This window comes from Prinia subflava, chromosome 8 (assembly GCF_021018805.1).
Source record: "Prinia subflava isolate CZ2003 ecotype Zambia chromosome 8, Cam_Psub_1.2, whole genome shotgun sequence".
Taxonomy (NCBI): domain Eukaryota; kingdom Metazoa; phylum Chordata; class Aves; order Passeriformes; family Cisticolidae; genus Prinia; species Prinia subflava.
Genome location: NC_086254.1, coordinates 3,351,240 through 3,363,556, shown reverse-complemented (window position 1 = coordinate 3,363,556; position 12,317 = coordinate 3,351,240). Strand labels below are relative to the sequence as shown.

General features: G+C 55.2%; 1 protein-coding gene across 2 annotated transcripts in view; it reads right to left on the bottom strand.

The window, feature by feature from the left end:
• Positions 1–4,457, bottom strand: part of STX1A (syntaxin 1A) — a 69,945-nt gene extending 65,488 nt beyond the window's left edge. For both annotated transcript variants that reach the window (XR_010081029.1, XM_063402400.1), the window contains exon 1: positions 4,383–4,457. Coding sequence is in view for 1 of the 2 variants with exons in the window: in XM_063402400.1 (XP_063258470.1) it covers positions 4,383–4,412 (30 nt within the window). In the remaining variant the exon portion in view is untranslated. The remainder of the gene's footprint in view (positions 1–4,382) is intronic.
• Between the last annotated feature and the right edge of the window lie 7,860 nt (positions 4,458–12,317).

Sequence of the window (12,317 nt, the reverse complement as noted above, 5' to 3'; positions counted from 1 at the left end):
GCAATTTATCACAGTACTTAGCTTAATGAGCCTTACTGTACATGTTCTGCCTGTAGTGATAATTTTGCATATTTCCTGAGAAATCTTGTTAACGGGAAGATACATGGCAAAACAAACATTTGTACAGCTTCCGAGCAGCTCACACACAAAGCCACTTCCATTAAAACAACAGAGACGAGGCTGAACCCTTTTGGCTCCAGCCTCTCAGACACCCAGCTGAGGTATCTGGCTGCGCTTATTCTCACCCTCACCACTCTCTGGTGCCCACACTGACACCAGGTCTCAGTGGGTCAAGTGTATCCTCATATTCCAGCTGACTTCACCGGGACCACCAAACCTCCATGCACCAGAGCTGAAGCTCCCCAACACACACCAAGGGACCCTGGGGCTCAGTGTCCCCTCTGAGGTCTGTCTGTCCCTCAAACTCATCACCCCATCAGGCCCCTCCAAGGTTGGGGACACAACATGGGGCCTTGATTTCATGTCTGAGATGTTTTGGTTTGTGAAATTTCTTTCCCAGGCTATTTGCTGCAAACAAAAAGAGATGTTTTGTTAACTATAGCTGTGTTATTCATTCTTTTTAGAGGAGGGACTTCTTGATGGCCCTCTGACTTAACTAATGTGGTTGAAGAAGTGCTAACTTTGCCCATCTAATCATATTAGTCTCTGTAAACAGTATATAAAGAAATCACATTTTAAGTAAAGTGCTCTCTCTTGCCTTCACAGGATTCACAGTCAGTGCGGTTCATTCCGTGTCCTATAGGGACAATGACACACCACCCAGAGCTCACCTAGAGTCCGGGCTTTACCTGCATCCATGTTTAAAGCACAGAAAAGGGTTTTTCCCCGTTTTTGGCTTGCACACCACGGTGTGCACTCACGGCTGTGAACAGCATCCCTGTGGCACAGGGACACCCAGGACCCCTCCGCTGCCGGGGAGCACAGGAACAGCTCACACAGGAGCACGAGGGGCTCCCCTGCATCACTCCTGTCACCACCTTCCTTACCCTGCCCACCCCGGCAGCCCCCGGCAGGGAGGATTCACCCACCCCTGCCTCTCCAGGACCCCAGGGGAGCGGGCAGAGCCCCTTCCCTGCCCCGTGCTCGTGGGAGCAGGGATGCTCTAAGGGCAGCCATGATGTCTGACCTGCCACGGCAGCTCTGCTCCTCCCCACCCTGAAAAAAGCAGCGTTCCAGCGATGCTAAAACGCGCCGGGCTCAGGCGGAGCGGGCGGCTGCGCCACCGGCTGTCACCCGCCATGTGACAGCTCCCGAGCGGGAGGGACGCGGCACCGCTGAATTATTAACGTGACCCTTCTGCCCGAGCTGAACAGCTCCAGAGCACTTCTGGCAACGAAGAGGTTAAAAAGGGCAAAGGAAGACGGCGTCTAAGCAAGTGAATATATTCATCTCCAAGGTCTGCAGGGACTTCTGCAGCCGGGGGGTTCTGGAAAGATGGAGACACACACGAGACCCGACCTCTGCGAACAGCAGCTGTGGTCGACTTCACATTTCTGCCCCCAGGAGCGAAAGCCTCAGCAGGAACAGCACGGAATTAAGAGGAAGGGATGGAGTGAGGACAGGCTGGGAGTCCTGGGGCACTGCTGCAGATTTCACTGCCACAGGAGGGGACAGGGTGGATCCACAGAGCCGGACCTGCAGCCAACCTTGCTTCTGCTCTCCCTTTATATTTATTTTTTATTATTTTATTTTTATTTTTAACTGGCAGGAGGCAGCACTGGGAGCAGGGACTTACTTGGCTGTCAGGAGTGGGGATTCAGCCAGCTGGGGAGGGCAGTGGCATGGCACAAACACGCAAACATCACTGCAGAAACGCACACAAAACCAGCTGCTGGAGGTGAACAACGGGCACAGGAGGAAAGAGCACCCCAAAAAATGGGCCCTGACAACGGCTGGGGGTTTGGAATTGGATGGTTCCTTCCTAAACCACTCTGTGATCCTGTAACACTGGCACATCTCCCTCACTTCCTTCCACTCTCAAAACACCATTCAGAATTATTCTACCATTTGGATCTGTGTCCCATCCTGGAAATCCCAATGTCTCACTCAAACTGGGCACCTTTATGGCAGGATGGAGCACCACAGGACTCTCACAATCCTGCATGTACACACCATCTCACCAGGGTTGCTTTTGGGGGTGTTGGGGAATGGGACCAGCTCCAGACCCACTCCAGATGGGCAGGAAAGACCACTCATAGCCACAGCTGTGACACCTGCACAGGAGCAGCTGTAAACAAAGCTCTGCTCGGCCTCACCAAGGCATCCTGCATGGCCCATCCTCAGCTGTTCTACACAACAAGAGAACAGGTTTCATCGCTAAGTTAAATTTCCTGTCCCTAGTTCAGTGCAGATCTGGGATCACTACTCCCACAAGGACACTGAAAAAGCTCCAGCAAGTCTGATCCGAACCAGAACCGAGGTTCAGAAAAGAGCTGGGATTAGCATTTTGAATTTCAAGTACCATTTTAAAAATCCCATTAAGACATGGAGCTTCCGTTCTGTAGAGCAGTGACCGCCCTGCATCCCTTCCTCTGCTCCAACAATGCCAGCTCTTTTTTTATTAATCCTTCTTTTTTATCATCCCTGGCAGAATTTAGACACAGTATTAACCAGCCCAGGCTATTAATGAGGCAGCAGAGAGGAAACAAGTTCAAACGCTCCTGACTCTGTGTCCACTGCAGCATCTCGCTCCTCCCTGGTGTCTGCCACCACCAAGGGTGTAAATCCACACTGCCTCACTCACTGCAGTCCTGCCACGGGGCACCCACTCATACTCAGGGCAACTGCATGCTCAAAAGCATTCCTCCATCCCCAGGAGTCCCCGGGAAGAATGCTGCACCCTCAGCATGAGGCTGATGAATAAGGAGCAGCAGCGGGAGTGAGGCAAAAACACATTCTATTTTTCTTAAGGCGTATTTAAAGGAACAGAGAAATTTTAAAATACTCCATGGCATCACTTCTCAGCCAGCGCCGGCTGCCAAAAGGACATTCATGAGGCTTCTTTTTACTATTATTATTAAAAAGCCTGTTTTCCAATCCCATTTCACAGCCTGTGCTGGTGGTGGAGACAGAGCCCATGTTTGGGTGCTTTCCAGGCAGAGTGGGGAGGCAGCTCCTGGGGGAGCCTCTTCCTTTCCCAGAATCCACAGCCACCCTTGGGCATCCACAGCCAGCCCTGGACATCTACAGCCACCCCTGGGCATTCAGAGCTGCACAATCACCCCGACAGCCACCCCTCATCCCCGACAGCCACCCCCTCATCCCCGACAGCCACCCTTCAGCCCCTCGCTGGCATCACCCCAGCTCCATCCTCCTGGCGTTTTCCAGACCAAACCAAACTCCAGTCTGGAGCCCGACCAGACTGGACACCCACAGCGGTCCCCACTGCCCCTCGCTCTATGGCAGAGTCTCCCCACGGGACAGACCCCGCTTGCAACCCCAGGCGGCTCCGCAGCGCCAACCGTGAAGTAATTTTAAAAAAATAAAATCTACAAAAAAAACAACCTGACAAGAAAACGCACTAGAGGGAGGACCAGGGGGTGGTACGGGGTGGGGGCTGGAGCAGCACTCCGGGATTTCGGGCTCTGCCCCTCCGGCCACTGCCGGAGCTCGGCCCCGTGCGTGGGCAGCAGCACCACCGCGGCCCCCAGGGTGCCGCAGGGGGCACGGGCAGGGGGGCACCGGAGGCTCCTCGCACCGATGCTCCGTGCGCACAGCCGCCGCCGCCGCCGCCTCCCACCGCGGGCTCTCGGGGCCTCCGCGGGACACAGCACCGGCGAGGGCCGCACACGAAGCCCGATGCCTCCCGGACAACCTCGGTCACCGCACTGGGGTCACCGCGGTGCAGCGGCCGCAGGCGCTCCTCGGCCCCGCCGCAGCGGCTGCGCCGGAGGATGAGCACGCAAAACGGGAGCGGAGCGCGGCGGGCGCGGCGCGGTCCCGGGCGAGCACGGCACGACCCCGCGGCCCGCGGGCAGCCCCCGCCCGCACCGCTACAAACGCGCGGCTGTATCCGGTGCTCCCGAGCAGCGGCGATGCCGCTCCGCCGCCGCGGCCCCCCGGTACCGCGCAGATCGCCGCTCGCACCGCCCGGCGCCGGGAGAACCGGAGCGGTCCGCAGCGGCGCGGAGGGTGCAGCCCGGGGGATCCTCCCCTCCACCCCGACATCCCGGCCATGTCCGGGGGGGCTCATCCTCTGCTCACAGCCCCCGCCCAACCCCCTCCCCGCCGCCGCCGCTCAGGCCAGGGCGGCCCCTGCCCAGGGAGAGGGGCCGAGACGGCTTCGGGCGGTCCCCGATGGGGGCAGAGGGCTGCCCGCATCCCCCGCATCCCCCGCGTCCCCGGCGGCGCCCCGCACTCACAGCGCGCAGCTCCCCGGTCCGGTCCTTCATCCTCGCCCCGCTGCCGCCGCCGCTGGGAACGGGCAGAGCGCGGGGAGGGGCGGGCGCGGAGCATGCGTGCGGCGCTGCGGAGAGGGCGGGGGACAGCGCGGGGACCTGCCATGATGGGGGCACTGCCGGGGGACACCAACCTCGGGTCAGGCTGCGGGGAGGCGGCACCTGGGCTCTCACATGGCGGGGAGGGAGCGCGCACAGCCGGGAAGGTCACAGCTACAAGGGGATGTCACCTCGGGGGGGTCGCGCCGGGGGGGAAATGAGGTGTCACAGCTGCGGGTCACACCCAGGGGACCTCACACGTGGGGGCATCACATTGAAGGGGAGTCACGCTTAGGGAGGCCGCAGGAGGAAGTCACATCGGGGAATAACATCGGGACGGATCACACCTGGGGAGGTCATACCTGCGGGACATCACATCACGAAGCTCTTAAGGGTCTGCAGGGATGCACAGCAGGGCAGCCCCAAGAGCAGGGTCACCCCTGGGTGTCGCTGGGACGGTGGCAGTGGTGATGGGGGTCCAGCTGACAGCGAGGTTTGGGGGCACCAACAAGACGGGCAGGTTCTGACCCCCAGCCCGGGGACAAGCAGGGCATGTTGCAGGATCGACCCTTGAGGAGCCCAAAACCAGGCTCGCAGGGAGTAGAGAAGTGCCAGCAGGGCTCAGACAGATGCTGCCGGTTTGCCGCTTTTGGGGAAACTGGCACCGTCGGGGAGACACCCCTCTCCCTCCCCGCTGCCAGGGATAAAAAGGAGCGGGATCTCCCACAGCCGGGGCCTGCAGGTTCCTGCAGGTCGTGGGGCCATTGGATCCAGCCGCAGTTCCCGCAGTCTGACGCGTGTCCAGCATCCCTGGGGTGCCCGGTGCTGGAGTACGCCTGCTGCAAAGGCTGGGGATCTCCCCCCGGGTGTTACGGCCAAACCCAACGCAGCTCGCCCTGTCTACGGCCCCACTCACCCCGCACTGTCCCGCACAGCCCCGCTCGCCCCACAGAACCCTGCTAACCTCGCACGGCCCCGCTCACCCTGCTCCCACCGGGCTGGCCCGCTCATCCCGCACAGCCCCGTTTGTCCCCTTTACCCCACAAGCCCCGTTTCCCCACAAGCCCCGTTCCCCCCGTTTAACCCCTTTACCCCCCAAGCCCCGTTCCCCCCGTTCCCCCGCGCTGCCCCTCCCTCCCCAAAGCTGAACCCGCCCGGGGCTCCGAGCGCGGCTCTGGGGCGCGGCGCCCCCTGGCGGCTCCGGCCAGAGCCTGCGGAGCCGGTCTCCGGTACCCCCGGCATCCCCGGTACCCCCGGTACCTCTGGTACACTCGGTACCGCGGTATCCCCGGCACACCCAGGATCTCCGGTATCCCCGGTACCCCTGGTACACACGGTACCGCGGTATCCCCGGCACACCCAGTATCTCCGGTATCCCCGGTACACCCAGTATCTCCGGTATCTCCCGTACCCCCGGTATCCCCGGTAGCCCTGGGGCAGGGTTGAGGCTCCCTGCTCGCTTCTCTGGAAGATCTCATTCCCCTGGGACAACACCGGCCAGATTACACCAGAGGCACCCCAACACTCCCATATTATCCCATGTGTGTTCTTCCCCAAATTACCCTTTTTACTCAGCACCCTGTCGAGGGAAGAGGCTGTTCCCAAGATGGTTGCACGTGTCCTATGCTCTCCATGCCCTGGCTCCTTGTGTCACATGTGCTCCATGCTCAGCCTGCTGCCAGGCAGGTGAGAAGGCAGCTCTCTGTCCTTGTCACTCCACAGAGCCAGGACACCATGCTCTGGCTGCCTCAGCTGAGACTGGGGATGAGCCCAGCCGTGCTTTTGGTTATTGCCAAACTGGAGCACCTCCCCGTACTGGAGCTGAGGCTGCCAGCTCATCCTGCCTGTCCCCTTGTGCCACTGCTGTGGCCCCACTCTGGGCTCTCTCCATACTGCCACAGCTCAGCACACTGGGCAGATCTCCAGTACTAACACCAGGCTACCAGAGCAGGACTGGTCCACAGTCTCCTCCACACCAGACCTTGAGGATGACCACCCCACCTCCATGTGAAGGACCTTTTTAGCCAGATCTCATTAAGAGGCTCATGAATAAACATTTTTCTCCTCTTCAGAGCTCTGTGGAATGCTATGGAAGCCAACATTCTCACTTTGAAAGCTTCTCTGCCTGCTACACAACAGCATTTTCCAATTCCAGACCCCACAGCTTCCCACTTCCAGGAAGGCCTACAGGTCCCCTCTGTGCTGGCTGCCACTTCAGGGCTCTGTTGTGTGGCAGGAGCTGAGACAAGGGACAGACCAGGTGACCGATCTGCCAAGAGCCCTGGGCATGCAGGGGCTCATGGAGAGGGTCACACAGCTCCTCACTTGTGCTACAAGCAACAGGGGCTTGTAAATCCAGGGAGCCAGAGGCACAGCTCGCTGGAACAGTGCCTGTGCCTGCAGCACTCTGTGTAGGGATGGACTTTCAGGTGTTAGGCAGCCCAAAATGCAGCACAGAAACCCAAGGACACATGAGGAATTACAGAAGTGTTTTGAGCAGAGGCTGCAGAGGATGGCTGGTGCAGCTGCAGCAGATCCAAGATCGATCCTGTCATTCTCAAGGACTTGCCTCCGTCAGGAGAGACAGGACCGCAACTGCCAATGGAAGAGTTCAGACACACACAAGGGGTGCAGAATAAATCCCCAACAGAAACACAGAGAAAAGCGAATGCTGGGCTCGGAGTGAGGCTGACAATGCAAACATGATGGAAATCCAGACTGCAGCCCTGAGCCAGCAGCTTGGCTGCGGATCAGAAACCACCTGAAGCTGCTCATTCATTCATTTTCAGTCACTGCTCTTACTTCAGGGACATTATTCACTTTGGAGGGACAAGGCAGAGATCCTGGAACAGCTGCCAGAAGTTATTTGTTGAGATTAGGCTGGGAAGCTGTTCCCAGAGGAACAGACCAGAGGCACAGAACACATCAGTGCTGAGGGAGCCAGGGAGGTGTTCTCCATGCCAAGAACACAGGCCAGGTCCTGTGCCATAGCAGAGACAGGACCTCAGAGGCAAGGAAGGGATGAGCTGGATGGGCCACTCCATCTCCCTGCAAGGGAGACTCACCCCTCATCCCACTCAATGCCCACAGGGAGATTCCAGGGAGGGCAGGAGCAGCAGAGGGAAGGATCCATGTGACCATAGTCACAAGTGGATCCCGCTGGAGGTTCTCTGTCCCCACTCAAGGGAAGCAGGTATGTCAGTGGCAATTGCTCCAATCGCTTGTCTCCATGCCAACAGCCACTAGAAGCTGTTTTTGGACAGCTAACACAGGCTGCAATTCTGTGTGTCCAGGGATGGGAAGATGCTGCCCCATTCTTTGCAGGGACAGGACTCCTGTCCCCACTCTGCTGGTGGCTCAGACTGCTGGTGGTTTCTCATGGCCACCCAAGCCCAACGCCCCCAGGACGAGCCTCCTCCTCTTCCCAGGCAGCTGCTTCACTGCATCACAAAAACCTGGATCCCTCTGCTGCCCTGGGGCTTTCCTGGAGACCTGGGACCATCAGGGTCAAGGCTTTCTGCAGGGGAAGGGACCAGCTCCCTCCCAGAGATTTGAAGCTCCTGCTCCCAGCACTTATGTGTATTAGCTTGAAAACCAGCTCCTTGCATGCCAACAAGTGGAAAAGTGAGGAAAGTACATACCAGCAAACAGGGAGATGACATTGGGAGGAAGGGGAACTGTGCCATGACTTGGAGAAGCTGAGGCAGGGCACTCAGAAAGGCATTGGATGGGGGTGGAAAACTAGGAAGAGCCATGTACTGTGGCCAAAAAAGTCAAAATGGGACAGGGGAAGGTTAAACAAAGGAAAAAGAGAGGTGACCAAGGAGAAGGAGAGGCAATTCAGTCTTTTGAACACACCTGTGGTAGAAAAAGTCCGACTTACAAGGACTCAGTATTTCCAGCAGCAGTAGGAAAAGTAGACATTCCCTTGTCCACAGCTTGTCCCATCTCTCATTCCCAATCCCATGTCCAGAGCATTAAGAGCATCATGGCACTCACAAGAACATGAGCAGAGGGAACAAGATCTCCCAGGGAGTGGCAGAGTGGGACAGGAACCCCCAGAAAAACAATAACCACCAAAAAGGATTCCTAAAAGGAATCACAGGCTCTCTCCACCTCCTCATGCCTCCAGCAGCAGCCTGACAACACGCTCAGGCGCAAGCTGCCACTGTGCCTTGCACAGGAAAATTTCCTACAGAAAAAAGAAAACACGTGATAGGGATGATCTGTATTCTCTGTCTTTATGTAAGGAGCAAGTTGAAAAACATTTCTCAGGTTTTTCACAGATGAGCATCTGTCATCTGTTACGCTGCCTGAAGAAATTTGTGCATTAGACCTTGATATTCAGCCTGACCTTTCTGGCTCTCTAAGGTCACATTAAGTGATGGGAAACCCACCTTCCCCACCTTCCCAAAAGGTGATCCTCTCATTCTCAGATCTGGAGAGCGTGAAACAACCTGGAATCACACACCTTCAAGACAAGTTCCACTTTCACGCATTGTAGAAATCCTGCCAACTGTTGTGAAAGTCAGATGATTTTAAGTACAAGAACTTGTGAATAAATTATAGAGAAGTCTGATTCCGTCAGTCCTTTCTGATATTCTGTGTTACTCTAGAAAATGATTTTGACAGATGAGAGAGAAAGGGAAGCATCTCCAGCCTACATGGCACTAGGGTTCACTTCAAAACCTGCTCGAACCAAAGCAGTGAGGGATATTCAATCAAATCAAAGCAATCATTTCAGTGCAGGAGCAGGGCACATGGACACTTATTTCTTGACTGATCCAATGAAGTGGGATTATGCTCAGGTCAGCTTTACTCTGCCATGAATTGAAATATTGGCATTAACTGCAGAGAATGTGGGCTGCACCTTGGGAGAACAATGAGCATTAATAAAACAGCAGCAGGGGGTGAGAGGCAAAGCAGCCCAGAACTTCCCTTTGCTGCCTGGAGCCTTCCTCTACTGCTCCAATCCCGTGGCTAAAATTAAAACATATTGATCCAACAATTAACCTCCAGTAGTGATTTAATAGCAACCACTTAAACCCCGTGGTGCAAACAAAATACTCCTCCCCTCCCTACCCACCAGCCAGGGGCAGGACAAGTCTCTGCAGGGCACGGTCCTGCTGCAGCTCCTCCTGCCCAGAACTGGCAGCTCCATACATCCCAAAACCCCCATTTTGGTGCATATCCCAATGTCCTTCCCAAATACCTGTCCTGGTGCACATTCCCACCATCCTTCCCAAACATCCCTCTCGATGCACACCCCAGAGTCCTTCCCAAGCACCCTCCTGGTGCACATTTCAGTGTCCTCCCCAAAATCCCCTCCTGGTGCACACCCCAACATTCTTCCTTGTGCACATCCCAGTGTCCTTCTCAAACACCCTCCTGGTACACATCCCTACATCCCAGCATCCTTCACAAAGGAAGGATGCAGCTCCTGGGGCACATCCCCAGTCCTGGGATGGGGCCAAGTTAAAGCACCATTTGACATTTCCTGGCAAGAGCCCAGTTATCATAGCCCAAATCTTCCTCCATTGAGACCAAAACCCATTCCTGCAGTCTGACTTTGGTGGGAAGCTGTTCCAGTCATGTGAATGAGTCATCTCTAGGGTTTGGGGTTTTTTTCTGTTACATTTACACTGGAATTTCTAATGGATTTATTTGCATCATGCAGGCTTTGTCAACTGCCCACAGCCTTTTTCTCCACCAAGCTATCATTCCTGCCATTCCCTTTTGTTTGCACAGCTCATTCAGTTTGACTCTGGAAGGCCCTGAGGGCCTTTGGGCTGAGTCCTGCCCCACGAACCCCAAACCACCGGTGGGGCTGCTGGATTCGGCCTCGGACAGATGCCCATTCAGCTGGAAGTTCAGCTGGCTCTCAAAACCCCATCAAAGCTCCACTCTGCTAAAAGGAAGAGGCAGACAAAGCCCCACACAAACCAGCTATGCTGCTGCAGCTGGTGTAGCCAGAGCTGGGGGGCACGCACAGACCCCCGAGTCTCACTGGTAGACCCACTCTGGGACCCCCAAGAACCTGCAATTCCTGGCCTGTGCCTGCTGCAGGCTCCTCCTGCCCTCCCTTTTCAGTTCAGGGCTCCCCTGTCTCGTTAACTCGTGCCCACTCATCCCAAGCTCCTGTGCACCCATGATAGTCCCTCCTCTCACCTCTCCTGTTGAGTTTCCCTGTATGGGCACCCCTCCAGTGAGAACTGCAGGGACACTTCCCTGCAGTGACCTCCTCATGGCTCCAGGGAGGACCTTCTCTCCCCTCCTGCCCGTCCCCAGGGCCCATCTCCTGTTCCATCTCCCCACCTGTGCACACCTGGTAAATGCACACCCCACTCCAGCCATAGAATCATAGACTCATGGAACAGTTGGGGTTGGAAAAGATACTAAAGATCACTTCATTTCAATCCCCTGCCATGGGCAGGGACAAATTCCACTAGAGCAGGTTGCACCAAGTCCTGGCCATCCTGTCCTTGAACACTTGCAGGGATGAGGCAGCAACAGCTGCTCTGGGCAACCTGTGCAGGGCCTTTCCACCCTCACAGGGAAGAGTTTCTTCCCAATATCCCACCTAACCCTGCCCTCTGGCAGTGGGAAGCTATTCCCCCTTGTCCTGTCACTCCAGGCCCTTGTAAATGGTTTCTCTCCATCTTCCTTGTCAGCTCCATTCAGGAACTGGAAGGCCACAATTAGGTCACCCCAAAGCCTTCTCTTTTCCAGGCTGAACAATTCCAATCCTCACAGCCTCTCCTCAAAGGAAAGGTGTTCCATCCCTCTAAGCAACTTGGTAATCTCCAGTTCCAGCTGTGCACACCTCCTGTGCAGGCCTGAGTCCTTGGCGGCTCAGAGCACAAATGCCAGTTGGGACTAAAAGATCAGTGACATTTTCATATGTGTACATGTATATGGAAATTTGCTAGTTTGATTTATAAAATTGCAAATTCAAAGAGCATTTGCTGAGGGGTCTATTCAAACCAGCTTTTACCAGCACCACTGGCACTGTCAGGCCAAGGAGGCTGCAAGCACAGCAGTGAAGAATTGCAAACAATCTCTTACTTTGGAAGAATTGCTTGCTTGGTTCCAGTAATTTTTAATTTTAAAATCTTCCTCTTGAGTTTCTCTATTCAGAGTTCTAAGTAGCAAAATAATATAATTATGTAAATCTTAGTGCATCTCACACTCAGGACACTAAATCCTGCCATAATAACTGCACAATGAGTCAGGAACCTGACCTCATCAGAAAATTCCACTCTAACAGGATCTGTCATTGGCATTATCTCAAATAAAAAGGTGTTTTGTTACATTATTGATTAAAAATTATTCTCATAACCTTTTAACTCCATCCTGAGAAGCATTTCAGAGAGATGCAGTTCAGCCCTTGCTGATAAGCACCACAAAAACACCCAGAAGGGCATGATAAACACACAAGGCCACAACATGAATAATGATTAAAATAAAGAGATAACAAGTGCTACATACTCACTGAATGCCTTTCATCCTGGGTCAGTCATTACAGACCACGACAGGACACAGAGATTCAGCACCACATGTGGTACCTCCAGAGTTGTCACACCAGCACCAGCCAGGTCACCCAGCTCCAGGCCAAGGACACTGCTCTGCTGCACAGGCCACACTTCCCACACATCCCAGCAGCCTCCTCCATCAAAATGAGGGGCAACAAGCAAGGAGGGTGAACAAAAGTCCCCTTCTAATTGAAATTGCCAGGTAGATTCAAGCTGCCAGACAGAACCAGTAATTACAGCAAAGGTCAAGGAAGAACAACCTCTGAGAGTTGCTGACTCCTATTTGGAGTTTGTTTTCACATTGAAGACTGGAACAACGTCAAAATGG